The sequence below is a fragment of the Meles meles genome, chromosome 1 (assembly GCF_922984935.1).
Source record: "Meles meles chromosome 1, mMelMel3.1 paternal haplotype, whole genome shotgun sequence".
NCBI classification, from domain to species: domain Eukaryota; kingdom Metazoa; phylum Chordata; class Mammalia; order Carnivora; family Mustelidae; genus Meles; species Meles meles.
In genome coordinates this window covers 16,864,112-16,887,212 of record NC_060066.1, presented here as the reverse complement: position 1 = coordinate 16,887,212, position 23,101 = coordinate 16,864,112, and the positions used below count along the sequence as shown (strand labels likewise).

The 23,101-nt window shown below is 46.8% G+C and overlaps 1 protein-coding gene across 2 annotated transcripts in view; it reads right to left on the bottom strand.

Moving 5' to 3' along the window:
* Positions 1–23,101, bottom strand: part of ANXA13 (annexin A13) — a 58,937-nt gene that overhangs the window by 5,343 nt on the left and 30,493 nt on the right. For both annotated transcript variants that reach the window (XM_046002681.1, XM_046002671.1), the window contains 7 exons: positions 14,000–14,094; positions 10,330–10,500; positions 7,936–7,969; positions 7,284–7,363; positions 6,588–6,656; positions 6,101–6,202; positions 1,442–1,517 (listed from right to left, as the gene is read on the bottom strand). In XM_046002681.1, the coding sequence (XP_045858637.1) occupies positions 1,442–1,517; positions 6,101–6,202; positions 6,588–6,656; positions 7,284–7,363; positions 7,936–7,969; positions 10,330–10,500; positions 14,000–14,094 (627 nt within the window). The remainder of the gene's footprint in view (positions 1–1,441; positions 1,518–6,100; positions 6,203–6,587; positions 6,657–7,283; positions 7,364–7,935; positions 7,970–10,329; positions 10,501–13,999; positions 14,095–23,101) is intronic.

Sequence of the window (23,101 nt, the reverse complement as noted above, 5' to 3'; positions counted from 1 at the left end):
TCTTTACTATAACCTAATCTGTTGGTTTGTGAGAATCCACCATGGACTTTAAGCTTCTTAAGAGCAGGAACTAGACCTATTTACCTCTGATCGCCACACCTGGGTTAGGTGCTAACTAACTGTTAAAGAATGGAACGACTTTATTATTATTATTAATAATTTTGATAGTGGTTTATTGCCATTAATAATTAATATTAATGAAGATTAGTATAATCTTCTGACTGAACTCTGGTATTTTCCTGATTTCATGGGTTGCAAGCACAGAAAGGATTCAGAGCCTCTGAGTCAGGCTGTGAGTGGATCTCTCCATCCACTTAAGAGACTCATCTTTGAAGCCCTAAGGACAGTTGTCCATGTGTGTCAGTGTGGGTCAGGAACGATACCAGGGATGTTTAAGCCTGTGTACATCACAGTAGAGGTCCTGCTAATTTGAATGCAAAATGAGGATGAATTAAAAAAAATCAATTGCTGACATTGTTCAAAAAACTTTTTTTAGAACCCCCACAATAAAACAAAACAAGAAATTTGGCAGATAGAGCACATTTTTTAACTTCCAGGGCTGCTTTTTTCAGTTCTCCCTCTGCTGGGATCTGTCTTTCCATTTCTTGTGCTATTTGGGACGGTGCCATCAACCCCTCACCACAGGAGCGTGGACAATGGACAATGCCTTCATTCCGGGGCTTGTAGAAAGGAAAAAGGAGCCTGCCAGACACAGTGCCATGCCCATCTTTCTGCTATTTCCTGCCTATAGGCAACACCTGGAGAGAAGGTCATGCTGTTCGCTTGGCACAGGAAAGGTCTGGTGTCCCTCCCCAGTCTTGCTAAAGAGACCTCATTCATTCTAAATATTGAAGGGAACCAAGTGGAAAAGAACACCCTCGAGCCATCAGGAATGGGCAAAAACTTGTTCATGGACTGGAAACCTGGCTGAAACACTTCACGGTCTCTGAGTCTAGACAATGGTCCCAGACTGTTGACAGATGCTCTTGTGGACCCACCATCTTAATGGGGCTGTCATGGAGGCCGTGGTGCATCCTTCCCAGATGCCTTCTTCAGGAGCAAGGCACTCATTCCAACTGCTGCCTACTGGCTGCTCACGGGTGAGTCCCTCCCCAGGAATGCTGCCCCCCACCCCCACCAAGGAGCTGCCTTACCCAGGGTTGCAAGTTCTCCCAGGGTGCAGCCGGTGTCTCCTGGTTGCTTATGTGGGGTGCAAAGATCTGGCCCCCTGGCCTCTGGGCTCCAGGGCACTGTTTTGGGGGTGGGCAGCAAATCTCCCACCGCAATTGCATCACACTTGCTCTCTCCCTACCCAATGCTGCTTCAAGGTGTGGTTTCCAAGCTACTCCCTAAAATCTTCCAACACGCCAACCTCTGACGCCAAGTCTGGTTGGGACTGGCAGCCCAATCTAAGGCAGGGACTCCCCATGTTCTACTTTACCGAGAGTTAAGTAGGCCTTCTGCAGATCTCCTGATGTTTCTGCTTCAATGGCCTCTTCGATGTCTTTGTTGATGAGCTGGGGAGACAACCAAAGGCCAGCTGTTATTCCAGGCTTTGCTTTTGGCTTTGGTACTTGAGGGGTCATTTCTCTACAAAAAGCACTGAACTCTCCCAGATTTGGTCACGTGCCTTTAAAGAACCTGTCCGGCCCTGTGCCTTACATGGCTGGGGATGGTGGCCCCCATTTGAGTGGGGGCGCTCATGGCTGATGACTTTGGACCTCTAGGGGGTCAGATTTGACCCCAGTGAGGACCACTCCCTTGGCCTGTACGCTCATCTGTGAAATTGGGAGTGGGAAAACAATGAATCTATACTGTTACAATAATTCTTTACATCTTGGTAATAGTTAAGTTTCCAGGGTTGCTCTTAAAATTCTTTTCACTTCCCACTTCCTAGGAGGCTGTCTGTGGTGGTTATCCTCTTTCCCGTACTGTTCTCATCTCCCGTGTCCTGGGACTGGGGACTCAGCCACCCACAGTCTGGGCGACATAAGCCATGGGGGCTGTGAAGTTCATGATAAGGACTTGGTCTGATGTTTCTGATAGAATGGGGCTTCCCGGGCTGGGAGCCAGAGGGCTGACCACATCAAAATGCCACTTTCCTTCACTCGGGGGCGATTCCAAATGATCCTGTATTCACCATCTGCCCACCTATCACTCTGCACGCCATTCCACGTTATGTTTCTTTCTATTTACAGAAGCTGAAGTTCAGAGTAAATGGTGACTGTGTTTCAGGCAAGGACCACTGGGGCCAAACTCAGGGTAGGCAAATAAAGAGAAAGGAGGGCTCTTGGTTGGGTCTGGAGACATGCAGTTAAGCATTAAGAATACTGAAACTTCTTTCGTAGAAATTGTTTTTTGAGGGTGTGACACAATTGTGGTTCCGTAAATAATCGGGGTCTTTGGGGACACACTAGTGGGGTGTGTGTGGTTTATTCCGAAAACACAAGTGGACAAAATATTCTTTGCAAAGCAAGCACAGTAGAGGTGGGGGAGGGGAGGAGGGTTGAAATTTAATGAGGCCCTGGTGCTTGATCTCCTTGTCAGGGTTTGACATCTAGAGGGCTGGTGTGGGTGATGGACCTTGATGGTGGGAACTGGCTTGGGGGGCTTTCAGTCCTGTCCCTTCCTTAGCTGTCCCCAGCCTCTCTTGGGTTTGCTGCAGGAGCTAGTATTTCGAAAGGGACTGGTCTCACTTTCCCACGAACAGGGTTCTCATTCTGCAGACTGAGATTGCATTTCAAGAGGACATCTTGTTCACACAGGTCTGCATTTACTAAAAAAATAATCCTCACATTAAATCGCTTTCTGTTTCCATTGTTAATGCTGGGCCAGAATAGTGCATTGCATTTTCTGTAGACTCTCAGTCGTACAACAGATCAAAGCAGGAAAGGAGCTATTCCGGAGAGGTGGGAGAGGGATTCTGTACCCCAGCCCTGGGCAGTATTGCCCGGTTTCTGCTTTCTTCCAGCCTTTTCGTCACACAACTTCAGGGGGCACTGCTCATCTTGTCTCCCTCTCTCCTGCCCACATCCCCCTCCTGGGAGCTCCCAAGACACCCCCAGGGGCTCCACGGAACACAAACGGAAAACAATGGACTGGCTCAGGCTATTGTGAATCTCTTTTGCAAATGGCAGGCTTTTCACTGCAGTTACCGGAACACTTAATTGTTAGGGGGCTCTTTAGACAGATCAGGTTTTCTGATCTTAGTACAAAACACCGAGCCCGGGTTGGATTCCAGACAAGCCTCCAAGGACTCTAGTTACCGGGTAGCATGCCTGTTGGGAGATTGTTAGAAGAATCGAGGAGACATTTCTTTTCAAGCCGATTCACCCAAAGAGACAGCATTCCCACAGCAGAGCCCTGGGCCTTCTGGCTTTGGCCTAAGTGGTTCCAGAGCTAGAGGCTCTAGAACAAGCTTCAGAACACAGAGAGGTGAGGGGAGAAGTGGTGACAGGTGTGGCGGGGACACAGTGTGCCTGGGTCTGGGTATGTGGACCTACGATTTATACTGAGCCCTGTGTAGGAAACTCACTTCGGCTTTTTTTTTTTTTTAAAGATTTTATTTATTTATGTGAGAGAGAGCGATCGAGCACACAAGCAGGGGGGAGGAGCAGAGGGAGAGGGAGAAGCAGACTCCCCGCTGAGCAGGAAGCCCGATGATGGGGGATTTGATCCCAGGACCTGGGATTATGAGCTGGGCCAAAGGCAGACGCTCAACCGACTGAGCCACACAGGGGCCCATTACTTCAGCTTTCTAACTATACAGTTAGAAATATATCTCAGTAGAACTATATGTTTCTAACTATACAGGCCTTTTGTGGTTGGTCAACTTTGGGACTGTGATGTTCTCGTGTGGTGTCGCAGAGAGGGGGAAGCTCTGTTAAATGGCGGGGCTTTCTGAGAGTGTCAGTAGTTAAGGCTCACAGTTGGAGGGCAAAGAAAGGGCAAAACCCTAAGTTTTCACACCAAAATAAAAATTCGACTCTATGCCAGGACGACCTATGCCACATAACATACTCCCGTGATCTCATGCTAGAAGCTTACTGATTTTAGGCCGAGACCCATGGGAAGAATTGTGAACCAGGGTCTTAAGATCAGGGGAAACTCGCAAAAATCAATGAGAAAGATCAAGATGGGTGATGTTCTGGGAAAGCTTTTGGAATGATGAATAGGTAATATGTTAGAGCTAGTTTCATGTAAAGAATCATTAAATCAGTAAATTATCTTATTGTCCATTTGAACTTTATTGGACACTGACAGTTGCTAGTGTTTATTGAGCACCTACTGCATGCCATGTACTACGCACTTTACTACTATTAACTCATTAATTAATTACTAACCCTATGAAGTAGGCTCCATTATCATCCCTGTTTTACAGTTGGGGAAACTGAGGCACAGAATCCTTAATAACTTGCCCGAGGTCATATGGCTAGTAGTCTAGAGCAGACCTTTTAAATTTTAACATGTACCAGAATCCCCTGGAAGTAGGACCCAAACTCCAGACAATCTGATTTAGTAGGTCGAAGGTGGGGGCTGAGAATTCTCTCTCTCTCTTAGATAAGAGAATTCTCATTTTTAACATGTTCTCAAGTGAAACTGATGCTGCTGTTTGGGGATTAATTTTGAGAACAACTGGCCTGGAGGGTATCCTTGCAGGTGGCCCGTAGTTCAAGGACACACACACATACACGCGCTCCCATGTACGTGTGTTTCCAGAGTGATCACCAAAGGCAGCCATCCCCCGGAACTCCAGCCACGGCCCCAGCCATGTGGGAAGAGGGTGTAGGTCATGGAGAAGTCTTCTAGCTCAGAGTCTACATAGTTCCGGGAGCAGAGGCCAAGGGAGTGCAGGGTCAGCTGGCTTTGATCATGACTCTGGGCACGATTTGAAAGCAGAGGGCCCTCAAGGCTTATATACAGTAATGATAAAATTCCTAAGCTTTATTGTCTTTTCATCTGCTGGCAACACACAGGAAACACTATTTCGAGTGAGGAGCGGCCAGCTCCAGCCGAGGTAGAGGCTAGGGCTGGGGAATCTTGCAGTTCTCGTCCATTCTCTGCTACTAGCTTGCTGTGTGGTCCTGATAAGTTACAGATGGCGCCTTACTCGTAACAGACCTTCCTTGTCCGACAGTTGTAGGTAACAATGGCTGCCCAGCCTACGTTACGTTGCGCTATTGTTGTGACACTGAAATGAGATATGGGGCACAGAAGTGCTTGGAATGGTTAAAAGCACTCTCCAAGTGTAAAATGAGAGACAGAAAATCTGACATTCCACGAAAAGGCTTCTTGGAATTAAAGACTGATTTTCAGGGTAGGACTCAGCACGAAATGCCTTGAGATAACGAACTCATCTTCTTGGCTTAAAATTATCATTAGATTAAAAAAAAATAATTGTCATGAAAGTCATTTATATACGTCTTTTCAGGAGCCTGTCTCTGAGGCAGATGCCATCTGTCGTGGGAGTGGCAGGCGTTGTCAGCTCAGCTGTAAATTGGAATAATAATGAGAACGTTTGTGTGCCTACCACATGCCGGGTACTATTCTGAGCCTTTTACCTGTATCTTATTTAACTCCTGAAAGAATCCTGGATGATAAGGATTGTAAGTAAAGCAAGGACGTAAGGAGAGTAAGGATGATGAGGATTGTGGTCCCTGTTTCACAAATGAGAATAGAGAGGTCAGGTCACCTGTCAGTGATAGGACCAGGATTTGAACCTGGACGCTGACTCTAGGGCTTCGCTCCTCAACGTGGCTCTCCTCTGCTTGCCTAGTCTCGGTTGGAAAGCAGGGTTTCCCAACCTCGGCCCTGCATTTGGGCTGGATAATTCTTGGCTGTGCTGCCCTGGGGGTGTTTAGTGGCATCCCTGGTCTCAATCTACTGGATGCTCTTAGCACAGCCTCCCCACCACCCAAGTGACACCCCTGAATGTTTTCAGAATGTTCTGGAATATCCCTTGAGGTGGGGGAGAAGCCAAATCACTTCCGATTAAGCAAGACTGTTGTCAGAGACCCCCTGCAGTTCTTGATCCCTGATCTTCTTCCAGAGATAAGAAGTTTTAGTGTGAATCCCATTACCCTAGGACTTGTTTACTTACGATCTGGTAGGCTTGAAAGGTGGCACGTAATTGTTTGTGGCTCCTCTTTGCCAGGACTTCGGTGAAGGCGAGCTCGTCAGTGCCCCAGCGGCCTTCCCCTGCCTTGCGGGCCAAAAGCAAACATTCTGAAAAAAGCCTTTTGCAGAAAGACTGAGTATCCTGTTCTGTGACCAGGCCTCACGGGCAGGAAATTATAAAATATACACGGAATAGAAGTCAAGTTGATCCACGAAGCACTTAAGGCTTCCGCCGTGTTATGTATATTATTCACGCCCTCCCTTGTTCCAAAGTGGATCTGGTGTGCAGGAGTAGGAACAACTCTTAGGGCTTCACGAAGATCTTGTATATGAAGAACTATTTTAAAGATCATACTTATTTCTCAAGTAACTCCCATTTTCATGACATAAAGAGAGGTTTGCGGAAAATAGTGCTCATAAATTTTTAAAAAGAGAAAGAATGAGCTGAGGCTGGCCGGCGGCCCACTTACTTCGTACAGATCTTTGGCATCCTGACCAGCTAGATCTCTGTCCACGTCATCGCCTTCATCACGATCAGCCTAGAGAAATTGACACGTTGTGATTAACTTGAGCTCCTGCTTGACCACAGAAGACAGAAAGAGAAAGTCCTGGAAAGCTGGGGGCCATCTCAGAGGGGTGGCGTGGAGGAGATGGAGCCCCGCAGAGCTGCAGTGCTGCTCTTTGCTGCCATCTTTAGGGCACAACTGATAAACAGAGTAACTTCCGAGACAACACTTGGGTTTTCTTTCTTGTAGGAACCAGGGTCACTCACAAATCCCAGGACCGTGAAGCAGGCTGAAAGCAACCTCATAATGTCCCCTGGAGTGACTTCATGGGAAAGTTAATAGTGTTCCTTTAAAAGTATCACTTTTCACCTCTCGGAGGTTCCTGGTGTGGAAGAACCCTGAGACTTGGTCCTGGAAGGTCCTGGAAGTCCAAGCTAAGTAAGCCCTTTGAGGCAGGCAGAATTCTAGGATGACCTTGAGCAGCCCAGCCTTGCATGATCCCCTGCCCTTGAATGGGGGTATTAAGACCTGGGAGTGTAAGCTGTGGCTCCCATGATTGTGTTACATTACTATACAAAGGAGGTTTTACAGATATTATTCAGGTCTGTAATCAGTTGAGTTGATCAAAAGAGAAGCTCCCCTTGGTGGGGCTGATCTTACCTGTAGCAGGGACACCAGAATCTTTTTTAGGTTTCCACTGGTATCAGCTTTGACATCTGATTCAAGGCTCCTGTCAAATACTTTCCAAGAAGAAAAAGGGAGGGGAGAAAGCAGATGATTTCTTTCGCAGAGGTATTGTTTTTCAAGCTTTATTTTTTAAATTTTTAAAAAAGATTTTATTTATTTATTTGACAGACAGAGATCACAAGTAGGCAGAGAAGCAGGCAGGGAGAGAGGAAGGGAAACAGGCTCCCTGCTGAGCAGACAGCCCGATGCGCGGCTCGATCCCAGGACCCTGGGATCATGACCTGAGCCGAAGGCAGAGGCTTTAACCCACTGAGCCACCCAGGCACCCCTCCCAGAGGTATTTTAAAAGGAATGTTCTTTAAAATTTATTTTTTAAAAAGTTTTTATTTATTTATTTAACTGAGAGAGAGAGAGAGAGCAAGCGACCGAGTGCACAAGCAGGGGGAGCAGCAGAGGGCAGAGGGAGAAGCCGACTCCCTGCTGAGCCAGGAGCCCGACGCAGGGCTCCCATCCCAGGATTCTGGGATCATGACCTGGGCTGAAGGCAGACGCCTCACCGACTGAGCCACCCAGGTGCCCTGAAAGGAACATTCTTTACCCAAAGTCAGAACAAAAAGCCACTTACACCTTTGATAGGCTTCCTTAATGGCGATGATCTCCTAGGAAGGGTAATAAAAGAAAAATCATTACTCCAAAGTGGGATGATCAATAGGAACCACATAGAGGGAAGCGGCTGGAGCCTGACTCTGGACTCAGGATGCCTCTAGAACTTCGTCCAGAGAGGACCACGCTCTGGCTCAGGGGCCTGGGGCTGGCCTGGGTCCCTGGAGGTGTGAAGAAGCCCCTTGTGCAAACTTTCCAAGCCACACAAGTAACATGCACACTCTCCTTAGTTAAAAGCAAAGCTACTAGCGCCAAGCTAACATCTGACCACCACTGCCCCACCCCATCCCACGTCCCCATCGGCATTCCGGTCGTCAATGCCACGAGTTCAGTGAGTATCTGCCCAAGGGTCCGTCTTTGCCTTCGGATACGGATGGATGCGCTCCTGAGAATATACAGCATTGTTCCGTGAATGTGTTAGGGAAGTGCCATACTGTATATGTTGTTCTTTGACTTATTTTTTCACTCAGTAAGACGCCTTGGAGATCCAGCTCTGTTGATGTGTAGTCACCGGATGTTTTTTCAGGGGATACAAAATGTTCCATCCCATAATAAGCCACCGTTTATCCAGCCAACCTCCCGAGGGTTGGACATTTCGGTTGTTTCCAGTTTCTCTCTACCTGAAACAGGCTTCGTTGAGTCCACGGTATGCTGTGTGCGGGAGGGCAGGCCTCTCTCTAGAGTGTGGAGTGGGAAGATGTGCTTTTTGTATTTCAATGACTCACGCTGAGTGGCCCCTTCGGGAGCTGCCTCAGTTTACATTTAAGCCAGCCGTGTCTGAGAGCAGGCGTTTCCCCAAAGCTTCACCGGGGAGCTGTTTAAGAGAGTCAGCAGGCAGCCAGGGGTGGGGGGTAAGGTGGTGGGGACAGGGGAAGGTGAGGAGCCTGCGGAGACATGGGGGGACATAGGGGCTGGTGAGGGCTGACCACTTGTGGCCATGCAGCTCTTTCCGCTCTCCTCCTTCCAACGCACTGCCAGGATCTGCCTGAACCCGAGGGCTGCTCTCTCCCTACTTTTCTTCTCTCTATTGTCAGGTCTTACTTGATTTGGGGGGAAAAAAGAGCTTGTTTGTTGTTTGAGAGCAGGGCTTGAAGAAAACTATTGAGGGGAAACCACATGTGGTCAAATAAGAGAAAAATAATGACTGGAACCTTGCCAAGGCAGGCTGCCGACTGATCCCGTATTGGAAACCTCCTGGCTGGGACTATGGTGTTTCTGGAAGGTGGGGGATGTTGAGTCAGGAACGCTGTGTAACTACTGGACCAAAATGACAGCGTCCTCCTTTGCTGACCCTTCCCCACGGTCCGGTCCTGAATGGAAACTCCCTGAAATGGAGGGGTTTTATTCTCTTGTGGAAAGAAGAGAAGTCCAGGGATGCTTAGGAAGGGGGTTTTGGGGTTGAGGCTGTAGCTTGGAGCATGTTGTGCGTCAAGAAATACACTGGATAGCACAGGCTGAGCAGAAGGAACCAACGCAGGGTCGTCTGCACTCAAGGCTTTGAAAACAGCATTTCAGCATCAGAGCTCTGTTGAAGCTTTTCCTTGCTGTCTGCTCCAAACACTACTTCTATTTCCTATCTGGAGGCTTCAAGAATGTTTGGACTTTCTGGCATTTTCCTTGCTGGACTTCCCCATCCTACATGACGTGTGGTTGTGGAAGAGGGAAGGGGTCTCCGAATAATGATTTGTGGACCCGGTCTGCTCTTGATGAGTTCCCTGGGCCTATTGGCTTCTAGAACCAATGATGAGGCTTTTACCAAAACCTTAACAAAGGCTCTTTCCAGTTCCTGAAGTGGCAGCGTGTGCCCAAGGGACAGGGGGCAAGGTCTGCTGAGAGAAGCAAAGGGAAACCTCCAGGAAGGTGCCAGAAGACAGGAAGGGTGTCAGTGGGATCCCCGTCTGCACCATCTGCCTCCACGCCTCTTTGCAGTCCTACTTGTACTCTATGCTAGACGACAACGGCGGACAAGGTAGCTGCACAAGCGCGCGAAGACCATGCACTGCTTTATTTGTGCCAGAAGACCCGCAAACCCAGGCTGGGAAGAGCAAAGTAGAATCTTGCCTCCTGCATATAAAACTATGCATTCCTTTTGGAAAAACAAAAGCTGCGTTGACACAGCTGTTCTGGAAGGATCTCGTCTGTCAAGCCAAGGGCAGTAACACCAAAACTGACAGCCAGAAGATTGGGAGAGAGATCTCTCCTGCACGGGACAAGCAGACACGTTTCTGTCCAGATGCTTGTTCAGCCCCCCAGTGGAATTCAGGGAATCGTTTTCCTTCTGGCTGCTTCCACCATCTCTGACGGGCATATGGATGCTCCCTCAGGGGCTGGGGCTGAAGGCTTGGCTGGAACTAACCTTATTGCTTCTTGTGCACAGGACCTCGATGAGCACCGCCTCTTCTGTGCCCAGACCTTTCATGGCCTTTTGCAGTTGCCGGGCATCGTACTCGCTGGGGCGGTCCAGAAGGGCCAAGGCTGTCTTCTCAAAATTCCCACTTAGTTCACTCTTGAACACCTCCTCCAGGTCCTGTAGGAAGACAGCAAGAGCCCTGACTGGGGAGTGGCCCAAAGCAGAGGGACAGGTGTTGCTCTCCCCTCTGCATGGCCTCAGGGTCAACAGGAAAACTTCTATGGACACTTGGGGAGGGCAGTGAGGGGACAGAGCTCTACCGGCGTGAGTGACCTGCTCTGGAGGACACTGGTGGCAGTCACCTTCCTTGCCAGAGTCTTCCTATCCACCTTGTCCCAGGACTGGCAGAGAGGCAGAGAAGATCCCTTGCTTAAGGCTGACATTTGCTGGACATTTTAGGGTTCAGATCTTTAGAATAGCCCCAGCAGGAGAAGGATTGGCATTATTCCCATTTACTGACCTCAAAAAAATGAAGGACTAGAAAAGACTGAACTATGGGTTTGTTATCTCTGAGGGGGGTCAGATTCTTTGTCATCCAAAAGGGAATGGGTTTGAGAGCTCAGGGGCAACAATAAAGTAGCAATCCTTGCAGGTGCATAGCAGGAATAACGGGGACCATCCTGAGCTCACCACATGTAGTCACTTTGGTTAACCTGTTAAACCTGAACGGGAGACACATGGGGAAGCACCTAGTTAGGGAGAAGAAACGAAGTACGGGAAATGCCCACTGGCACCTGTTTTTAGCAAGTGTCCATCATCATGGGTGTTTTCTGGCAAGTGCCTCTTATTATAGGTAAACTGCCTGGTCCTACCAGTGTCTCTCTGACATGATGGGTTAATGATGAAAGGGACAAGAATGGGTATTCAGTCTAACTAGAGTCGCCAATGCCCCCAATGTCAGTAGGACCTCAAAGCAGGACCTTCCTATCCAGATGGCCCCTTGTGGGTCAGATCAGTGGTGTGGGGGAACCCCCGGAGCAGCTAGCATCTTAGGAACCCAAATCACAGCACAGAGTGGGTCTGGCCACTTGGCAACACGACATGATGGCTAACGACACCATTACAGCAGCCGTGTGACTTTGGAAATGTATTTTCGCCAACTGTCAGTTTCCTGCTCTGGAACATGGGGGGATAATAAGACTCCCTCCTTAGGGTTTTTGGGAGAAATAGCAGAGACAATCCGTATAAAACCCAAGCACAGTGCCTGGCACCCTTTAAATGTTCAGTAAGTGAGTATTACTATTATTCCGTGCTGCAAGGAACTTTCGAAGAATCGACTCATCAGCTCTTTCTCACATGAACCTCTGAGCTCTGAGCCTGGGAGAAAAACCTCGAAGACTTTGTCTTATGGGATCTGCAGTCTCATGAGGGGGCCGTGGTATTATTGTATTACTGGTATTATTGTCTCCATCTTAAGGCTCCATCTAATGCTGCATCCTGGGAAGGCAGGCCTGCGGTCAGTGGCCCGCAGTGTGGACCCACCCGAAGACTGGACCTGGCTTTTCAGGTCAGACGGCCATTGTATAGAACTGGAGGGGAGAGAAATCCCAGCTGCCTACTACCCTTCCAAGCCACAAGCACGAAAACAAATTCCTGTGTGTTTACATTCTGTTTGGACCCAGAAGCTGGCTCGGGATATCTCTCTGCTCTAATCCTGGTTTTCCTGCTCACTAACTGTGTCACCTCGGGTGCGTGTTCTCTTTGGAACTCCGTTGATGGGGGCGACCTAGATTGGTCCCTTGCCAGGGTCTTTGAGCTTCAGATGTTGTGATTCCAGACCACCTCCTTGGCAATCCCGGCTGTCTGAAGCAGCCGTGAACTGGTGGGTAAACAAATGATGGGCACGTGTTGGTGTTGCAAAGTTTGAAGATGGAAATGGTCAAGTGACCTTTGGCAAAGCCCCTAAGTCCTCACCTCAAGCTCATTTACTCTGTTTTCCACGTGGGCAGGGTGGGGGGTAGACGGGGCACATGAGAGGCTGCTATGGTTAGGCATGCCAACGAGGATAAAAGTTCAATGTCGTTCAACTCCGTTCCATGCAGCTGAACTGCAGGTTCACTTACTTTGGTCAATGTCTTCAAGGAATGACATTGACAAGCCCAACTGAGAGGAGAGTTGCAGAGAAACTGTAAAAGCACAGCCATCTGGGCCACGTAGTGTGGAAAGAAACAGCTCCTCTCATGGCAATGGGTTCTTCAGGAGTGGACGCTGGCCCCGGACTCAAAAGAGTGGGATTGGAGTGTCGGCTGTTTTCCTTACTAACCGTGTGATTTTGCACGAGTCATGTATGCAGAGGAGCTTCAAATTTCCTCTCTGTAAAATGGAAACAGTCAAACCTAGAATAGCTTCCTTTTACTGATAGGTGCTGTCATTAGCCTGGCTGATTCTCTCAGCAACCTGGGAAGGAAGGTAAATTACCATTTTCATTCTGTGTGTGAGGACACCAGGGTCTAAAGAGATTGCTGCCTGCCCAGTGTCAAGTAAGTAAGAAAACCCATTTCTCTACCTATTTATACATAGAGGGATTGAAACTGTAAAGGTTTTATAAATATGGATTTGAATACAGCATAATGATCAATGTTCATTTTGTATGCTAATGATTCTAATGACATTAAGAAAAGGTTAAATTGTGTCCATCCCACATTAATAAAGAAAATAGAAACCCTAATGCATACTTAAAGATTTCTGTATGTAACACCATCAGCAACAACAAAAAGAAGGAAGAAAAGAAACATGAAGAAAGAAAACATGTGTTCATGTTTAATGAAATGGAGGTTTCTGTTTTGTTTGCTTTGTTTTTTTTTTTTTTTTTTAGTTTTCTGTCATAATCACTTATGAAGAATGCATCATTCTTGAAGGCCAGTGAATAGATGAAGAATTCTTGTATGAAGACCCACCTGTGAAAACAGGTCCCAAGTCCCTGGCCTATCTGTATGGTAATATGTAGAAATGGTCCTAATGAGTGGGAAAATGACAGAGGGATTAATAGAAAAAGGAAGGGACACCTGGGTGGCTCAGTAGATTAAGTGGCTGCCTTTGGCTCAGGTCATGATCCCAGCGTCCTGGGATCCAATCCCATATTGGGCTCCTTGCTCGGCAGGGTGCCTTCTTCTCCCACTGCCTCTGCCTGCCACTCTGTCTGCCTGTGCTCTTTCTCTATGACAAATAAATAAAATCTTTAAAAAAGTTATTTTAAAAAAATAGAAAAAGGAAGCCGATTTTCAGAAGGGGTTAAGGAATACTGATTTTGTAGGCTATTAAGTTAACAACACAATTTCAGTTTTTCTGTAATCAGTTAAAATTGTAAAGAATAGTTTCACCTTGTTTTCTCTTGAGCTAACTCAGTAAAGCTTTAAAGATATTCTCTGCTGGTCATGATCCCAGCGTCCTGGGATCGAGCCCCGCATCGGGCTCTCTGCTCAGTGGAGAGCCTGCTTCCCTTCCTCCTCTCTCTCTCTGCCTGCCTCTCTGCCTACTTGTGATCTCTGTCTGTCAAATAAATAAATAAAATCTTAAAAAAAAAAAGATATTCTCTGCTGCCTTGGGAGTGTAGAGCAAGCAGAGACCGCCTAGGCCAAAGCTGTGTGTGCCTGCTTGCAAGGACCCTTGGAATCACCTTGCCATACGTTGCCTTGTACTTCTGCTTGATTTGTTGCCTCTCCTCAGATGTCCTGCTTGATAGCATCTCAATGATGGCCGCTTCATCAGTTCCTAGAGTGCAGGAGAAAGACACAAGGCCAAGAGTGAGTAAGAAAGAAGATGGAGGTTGATTTTGGTCAATTCTCAGGAAGCTAGGGCGGTGGTCAGAGGTTCTGGGGGAACCCAGATGGACCCGTCAGCATTAAAATCTTGTGGAGAAGCATATTCTTCTCACTCACTTGACAAATATCCATGGAGGCCTTACACTGCGTGAAGCACGGTGCTGGGCATTGTAGGAGAAAGAGGAACAAGTATGGCCTTAATTTCACTCCTAGGTATATACTCAAGAGAAATGAGAACAAATGTCCACACAAAACTTGCACAGGAATGTTCACTGCTGCATCATTCATAATGGCTAAAAAGTGGAAACATCCTGAATGCCCATCAGAAGACAAATGGATGAACAAATGTGGTATATCTATACAACAGAGCATTATTTGGCCAAAAAAAAAGAATAAAGTAGTGATATATGCTACAATTTGAATGAACCTTGAAACATCCTGCTAAGTGAAAGAAGGCAGATGCAGAAGGCCACACATTATGTTATTCCATCCCTGCGAAAGTGCAGAATAGGGAAATGTATAGAGACAGTGTGTGGGGATGGGATAGGTAGGGGGGTAATGATGAAAGAGTCGGAGGTTTCTTTTTCAGGTGATGAAAATGTTCAAAATTGTGGGAATGCTTTCACGTATCTGTGAATATATTAAAAACCACTGAATTGTACACTTTAAATGGGTGAATTGCACGGTATGTGAATTTATACCTCAATAAAACTGAACAATCTCAAAAAAAAAAAAAAGGTATGGTCTGTTTCTTGGTCTCCACGTACTTCAAACTGAATGGAAGAGATTAAAATATAGGCCCTGATTGCTACAAGATCAAGTCCACCTATAACCCTGTCCATCTCAAGAAAGAAGTCCTAATGAAGGTTTTTCCCGCTCTGGGGGTTTTGCACAGCATGATGGGTAGTTGCCTCTTTAAACTACTGACCATTACATCTTTAAATTACACTTTTTCTAAAAAGTTTTTTTTTTTTTTCCTGATGCTCAAAGCAGTGAATACTCGTTGTGGGCAACTTAATCAGTACCAAAACCTATAATGAATAAGAAAGAAGAGGAGAATATTCTTTTTAGAATATCCACAGAGACAGGGTTGGAAAAATGATCCAGGTACTGAAGGTATGGGAATGAGAAAACGGCAAACCCTGAATTACATTCTTCAGCCCGGATTCAAATAAGGCCTCTTCCTTTACTGACTGTATGATATATATATGTGTGTGTGTGTATATATGTATGTATGTGTATATATATGTATACATATATACATATATACATATATATACACATACATACATACAGACAGACAGACACACCATTGACTTGAGTAATACAGGGGTTGGAGTACCAATTCCCCTTGCAGTAGAAAATTCATGTATAACTTGTCAGTCTCCAAAAACGTAAAGATTTAAGTAACAGTCTACTGTTGACCAGAAGGCCTACTGATCACATGAACAGTCCATTGACATATTTTTGTATGTTTTGTGTATCATATATTCTACTCTTACAATAAACTAGAGAAAAGTAAATGTTACTGAGAAAATCATAGAGAAAACACATTTATAGTACTATAAAAAATCTGCATATAAGTGGACCCATTCAGTTCCAACCTGTGTTGCTCAAGGGTCAACCATATAGATGATCTCACTAAGACATTAAACACATGATCTTGCTGACGTTTTGCAAAAGACAGAGGGTGAATGAGTTGATTAAAAGAAAAATGTTATGTTTCTATTACTCAGATTGATCAAAATCATGGGAGGTGGTAGCTGAATGATCGAGGCTTGAAAGCCTGTTACAGAATGTCGACTCTGACCACAAAGAGTTCGTGAGAGGGTCACATGAGGACGGAGGAGAGGAGAGATGTGTCTCTAAACCCAGAAACAGCTGAGGCCACCAGAAGCAGGGCAGAAGCCTGGAGCAGGTCCTTGCTACTGCCTTCAGTGGGAAGGATGGCCTGCCATCTCCTTGACCTCAGGCTCTGGCTTCCAGGTCTGGGAGAGAGTAGGTCTCTGCTATTTGAAGCCATATGGTTACTGGTTCTCGTTATAGTAGCTCTAGGAAACTCATACATCTGCTACCCTCAGCAGCATCTTGAGATTTCAAGAAAGCAGCCCCAAACCCTCTCTTCACAATGAGAGTCTGGAGAGTCCTACATTGGCCTGTTCCCACTCCTACTCCTGAGGGCCGCTCCCTGTGACTAGCACGGGCTTAGTCACTTTTGAAGGGACCTGAATTAGTTGAACTTGCTCCTACCCAGTTGAGCAATCAGGATCTGCAAGGAATAAGAGGTGGTAGATGCCTTTGATGCATTTTGGTGGAAGGAATAGGTGGAAGACAAATCTGGGCCATGTGTGGGGGGAAGGTGCAGAAGTCGGGGCATCACTGTGTAGAGAGGGGGAAGGGACTAAAAAGACTCTCCTTCTGTCTTTGCTGGCAGGGGCTGAGGTGTTCTACCCGTGTCTCGCCTCGGGCACCATCCCCCTCAGCAGCACTTGGGGAGACGGGGATAGGAGAGTCATGGGCCGGTCCTGGCAAGCCACTAGCTTTGTGTCCTCAAACTGTTCATGTAGTCTCAGGGATTAGTTCCACCTGCACAATTCTGGGAAGACCTAGCTGCTTGATTCCAGCTGGAGAAACAGAAAATTCTAGGATGAGCTCACCTATGAGAGAGTGGTGATTCATTGCCGCCGAGTTCTGGGTCAGTTCGAGCGCTATTACTGATGTTGTTCCTCCAAATTTTTTCCTACAGCTCCACCTTGGTCACGGGTGTCCAATTACTTGCTCTGTAACTTTTCTTTTTTAAACTTCTGAGTGCCAGAAATCCACTTCAGAAGGGATTTCTTTTTCTCACAAAGCTCTCCTGAATCAGCCCCTTTATTTCTGTGAGGATGGCTCCTGCCTGGGTCGAAGACCTGCACATCTCAGGCTTGGCTTCCTGCCGGTGTCACCCCTGGAAGGAACCAACCTACTTCCACCTGGGAAGGTGGCCTTTCCTACTTACCAGGTGGCCCATCACCAGCCTGTGCCAGCCAGGAATCTGGGGGGGGGGGGTCCTCCCTGGCTCCCTCTTTCCCCTCACCCCATATCCAATTAGTTACCATTAAGATCTCACGATTCCACGTCCTTGGTATCTCTCAGACCCACTCATTTCTCTTCACCTTCACCTCTGTTGCATTGCTCAGCACAATCGCGGATACCCAAAGAGGGTTCCTGCATTACACACACCTTTTCCAACCAGCATTCACTATCCCCAGAACGTGCTTCCTTATGAGCAGCTCGCCTGCTCATTCTTCTGTATCAAAGTTATAATATCAGGCCCTTCGAATCCAGAGTAGATTCTCAGTGCTTCAGTGGGGCATATGAGGCCTTTTGGAGTTGCTTCTACTTGCCTTTCAAAGTCATGTGCCTCCCGTCCACCCTCTCCCAGCTTCTCCATAAATCACGGGCGGCTCTGAGAACAAGCAACACTTCCTTTCTCACCTCTGGGTCTTCACATGGGATCTTCCCTGTACCTGGGATACCTCTGTCTTTGACCCTCACCTTTGCTCCCACTCCTCCTTTAGGATTCAACTCAATGCACTTACTCAGAACAGATGAAGCATTCTGCCTTCTGTGTCCCTCAGGTGGCCATGGGACAGGGTGGTTCGCTCACTGCTGTATCCACATAGAAACCTCTCAGTATTCATCAGACAAGTTGTTGAATGCGTGGATATTTAAATGCATGCACATATGGGTGAATGAATGAACGAGTGAGTGAATAAATACTTTTGGATAGCGTTCTGAAGGACCTTGTCTCTGCATTGGTGTAAGCTGCATGGGCCACTTGGGTGGGCTCTATGGAGTAAAGACCAACTGGAAGTCTTCTCCTCTGATGCCAGAGTCAACCCATATCTGGATAATTCAGGAAAGTCAAATTTTTTAAAACAATGTTTTTCAGATTTTCCTTCCTGGAATGCTTTAGAAAGTGAGACCAGGGACCAAAGCCGTTCTGAGATGGCTCAGCAAGAGCCTGGAGCTTGGGGGAAAGCCTGGAAATGACCAGATTTCCCTCAAGCCCTTTGAATCTGGGTCTCAGGTTTATCCTGGGAGCCTTTCCCACTACCCAACCAAGGAGTGATTTACTGAACAATGACCTCATTTTACATTTCACAATATGTGTGTCATATAAGCAGTCTGTGCTGCTGAACAATTTCCTGTAAACATTTACAATGGTTTGAGGCACTGGGGCCAGGCCCCAGTGGTTCTGGGAAAGACTTCTTAAAAAAACAAGGAACCTCAGCCCTGCCTGTGCATCGGACACAGAAGGGTAATTAAACAGTAGAGGTCAGGCCCGGGGTGATCGGCCTCCTTGATTTTGCTCTCCCAGCAATTTTCTGGGAGGAAACTGAGCTGAGTTCCAGCAGGAGGGAGGCTGTTGGGTTTGAAGTGCCCTCTGCTTCACACCCGGGGCCCATGTGCCACATGAGGGATCTGGAAGGCATGCTCTGGGAGGGGGCTCGGCTTCCCAGTCCCTTGGTGTCTCTTTTGCAAATGGGGGTGTAAGGAAAATAGAGGAAGCCATGAGTGGGAGAACCTTGTCTGCCAGGGAGGTCACTGCTTTTCACTTGCCCACTGTATTCATTTCTTGAATACATAACAATTACCACAAACTCTGTGGCTTAAAACAGCAATGTATTAATACCCTCACGACTTAGAGGTCAGAAGTCTGAAATCATGATGTCAGCACGGCCACACTTCCACCAGAGGCTCTGGGGTCAAATCTGTTCCTTGCCTCTTCCAAGTTCCAGAGGCTGATGGCAATCCTTAGCTCAGCTTCTGGAATATTACTCCATGCTCTGCTTTGGCTCCACATGGCCTCTCCCTGAATGTCTGCATCTCTTCTGCCTCTTTCTCTCATTCTTCTTCTTTTTTTTTTTAAATTTATTTATTTATTTATTTATTTATTTATTTATTTATTTATCTCTGCATTCAGCATGGGACTTGAACTCACAATGCCCACCATCAAGAACTGCATGATCCACTGACTGAGTCTCTTTTAAAGACACTTGTCAATGGATTTAGGGCCCACCCAGGTAATCCAGAAGGACCTTCTCAAGGTCCTTAATTACATCTGCAATGACCCTTTTCCCAATTAAGGTCACATTCACGAGTTCTGGGTGCACATATCTTTGGGGAGAGCACCATTCCACCGAGTCCACCCACTGTGATGCTTAACAAAGGCTACTCAAGGGCGGGCCTCCTCACTTCTCATACTGATCTACTGGGCTTTATGGGGATTTTGGGTCTGAATTTATTGTTCAATAGGAGCAGACTAGCATGTAATGAGGGCCAAAGACATGCTGAGCACAGTGTTGCCTCATTATCCTCAGCCCCTCTCTGTAACGAGGCATGATTGCCCCATTTTGCAGTTGAGAAAACTAAGGTCATGGCATCAGTAGGCACCCAGGCGGGGCCTCAAACCCAGGTCTGAAGTTCATTCCCAAGCCTGGTGAGAGAAAGAGAATTGGGCTTGGGATCACAAGATCTGAGTTCTAGACCTAGCTCCCCTCTAGTGTGGCTTGAGCAGTGTTAACTGGATTATGGATGGACTTTGCTCCCCAAAGCGCAGTCCTAGGACTCGTAGCACAAGCAACACCTGGGAACTTACTAGAAATGCAGGATCTCAGAAACTGCTTAGAACTACCAGTTTGAATCTGCATGGGAACACCCAGTGAGAAGTCGTGAACTAGAATTAGGGTAATCCCCATGGCAGCTTTTCCTTCTGAGCCTCTTTCTGTGTTTCTTTGAGGGAGAATGACAAGCATCCTATTACATTTCAGAAAGGATAATGGGTGCGGGGTCCACACTCTCTCAGGTTTAAGGCATTCTCCTCAGAAGGGCCAGCAGAGGGGCACGGAGTTCCAAGAGGAAAGGCCTGAAAAAGAGTGTCAGTGTAGGGAGGAGGATAAGGCTGTTCTGGGTTAACCAAGACCCAGACCACACACATCGTCAGGACCTAGGAAAGGAGGGGCACCAAAGAAACAAGGAAATCTGTAAGTTTTATGTGATTTGGAAAAATCAAATATTGTTTTAGGATACAGCATTCTTATTTTGAATCCTGTAGAAGGATGAGTGGGTGGGGAGTGCACAAAATCTTTTTGATTGAGTAGGGCCCCTAGATCCACTCTGCCTGTGGCTATGGGGGACATGAAGTATGGCTGGATCAAGTTGAAATGTTTTGTAAGTGTAGAATCCACACCATCTTTTGAAGACGTAATGTGAAAAAAAGGGTTGTCAAATATTAATAATTTTTAGATCATTGAGATTATATTTTTGATACAGAATTGACTTAGCTAGTGTATATTATTAAAATTAATTTCACCTGCTTTTTAAAATTTGGCTTCTCAAAAATTTAAAATGACTTATATCCTTCACCTTTGTGGCTATGGGACAGTATGACCCTAGACATGTGAAGTCAGCCCTGGCAGGGCTGGGATATCAATGAGATGGTTGCATGGTCCTGCAGACAAATCTTTCCAATGATGCAACTTTGCTTTGGCTTGGCATTTTTGTGGGTGAGAGGGATGGGTGAGCCTGGTGGTGGGTATTAAGGAGGGCACGTATTGCATGGAGCACTGGGTGTGATGCATAATCAATAAATCTTAGAACACTGAAAAAATAAAATTAATTAAAAAAAAAAGATTTGTTTGAGACAGAGAGAGAGGGGAGGGGCAGAGGAAGAGAGAAAATCTCAAGCAGACTCCTTGCTGAGCGCAGAGCCTAACATGGTGCTTGAGCTCATGACCCTGAGATCAGGACCTGAGCCAAAACCAAGAGTCAGATGCTCAACCAACTGAGCCACCCAGGTGCCCCTGGCTTGTACCTTTTTTTTTTTTAAAGACTTTATTTGACAGACAGAGATCACAAGCAGGCAGAGAGGCAGGCAGAGAGAGAGGTAGGGGGAAGCAGGCTCCCCGCCGAGCAGAGAGCCCGATGCGGGGCTCGATCCCAGGACCCTGGGACCATGACCTGAGCTGAAGGCAGAGGATTTAACCCACTGAGCCATGAAGGTGCCCCAGGCTTGTACTTTTTAATAGAGGTTGGAATTCTAGAATTCTAGACTTTCAACCAAATCATGCTTTCCAAGATGGCCCTAGTTTCCAATCACCCTACCCTCATTTCCCAACTCTTTGACCGTGGGCAAGATATTTAACCTTTGAGTCTCAGCATTCTCATCTGTTAGATCATTGGAAGACAGCTTTACAGAGTTGTTGAGAAGGTTACCCAAGATGACCTGTGTGCAGTGCCCAGCTTAGCACTTGGCACGTGGTAGGTGCTCTACAACAGTAATCAGCACAACAGTGGTCCCACCTTGAAGCCACACCCAAAAAGGAGAAGAAAACACTGATTTTGGCATTCAGCGGGTGCTCCATCTGTGCTTTTTGAACTTAACGCACTATGTGGCGAAGAATGTGGGGATGTATCATTGAGTGCAGCTGAGCTTTGCCCACACCCACTTCACTCCTGTCTCCAACCCACATCCAGGTGTCAGGACCTCACTTGAGAAGCAGCGGGGAAGCACCTGTGAGTCTAGCTCAGCCACTCTGCAAGACTCAGAACTATAAACATCCTGCCACTTCCAGGCAAACATGGCTCCCGGCAGCTGTTGTCCAAATACAACATAAGCCAGGTCAGGATATGAGCAAGGAGCAGATCCCCTCTGCTGAGCTTTCTTCTTCTTTTTTTAATTTTTAAAATTTTATTTTATTCATCTTGACAGACAAGAGATCACAAGTAGGCAGAGAGGCAGGCAGAGAGAGAGGAAGGGAAGCAGTCTCCCTTCTGAGCAGAGAGCCCAGGGTTCGATCCCAGGACCCTGAGATCATGACCCGAGCTGAAGGCAGAGGCTTTAACCCACTGAGCCACCCAGGCGCCCCTGCTGGCTTTCTTCTGGTGCCCTCCCCTCCCAAACCAAGCAAGCTAGTTGTCATCCTTTATTTCCAGCTCCCTCTCCCTCAGATTTACTCAAGAACCCTTACTATGTAGAAATCCCTTTCCCACTTTCCTACTAGACCTTCTCCAACCCCAACTCCCTTGGAACTTCTCCAGAATTTCTTGGGCAAGACAGATTATTTTATATTCATGTAGTTCCTTAGACTGAAGCAAAATTCTCTTTTTAGAACTTCTGCTATGGATCCCAGTTCTTTCTCTGGAGTCACACAAAGAATTTATGGCCATATTTGTTCTACCACAAGACTCATTCTTAGGGAAGTAAATCTTCATTGATTTACTTCTAAGTAAAAAATCTAGCACTTGTTTTTGCAAAACAATATGCCAAGTGAAAGAAGCCAGATGCAAAAGGTCACACGTTGCATGATTCCATTTATATGAAATGTCCAGAATAGGCAAATCTATAGAGAAAGAAAGTGGACTATGATTGCCTGGGACCGAAGGGAGGAGGGGGTGGGGAGTCACTGCTAATAGAAATGGGGTTTGGGGGCGCCTGGGTGGCTCAGTGGGTTAAGCCGCTGCCTTCAGCTCAGGTCATGATCTCAGGGTCCTGGGATCGAGTCCCGCATCGGGCTCTCTGCTCAGCAGGGAGCCTGCTTCCCTCTCTCTCTCTCTGCCTGCCTCTCTATCTACTTGTGATCTCTCTCTCTGTCAAATAAATAAATAAAATATTAAAAAAAAAGAAATGGGGTTTTGGGGGGACCGCTGGGAATGTTCTGGAATTAAAAATGATGTTTACTGATCCTGTGAATATACTAAAACCCAGGTTTCTGGGATTAGAAACGTACTTCCTCCTTGGGTCTCAGAGCCTCTCCTCATGGCCATATTTCAAGATGCTCTTCCCTTCATCTCATCTTCCTGACCTCTTTCTTAGTCTCTTATTCTTAGTCATGCACTTACCTTAGGCATCAGTGTAAATGGCTTCTCTGGTCTTGACCTTGGCCACAGTTTTATGTTTACTTGGTCTACTT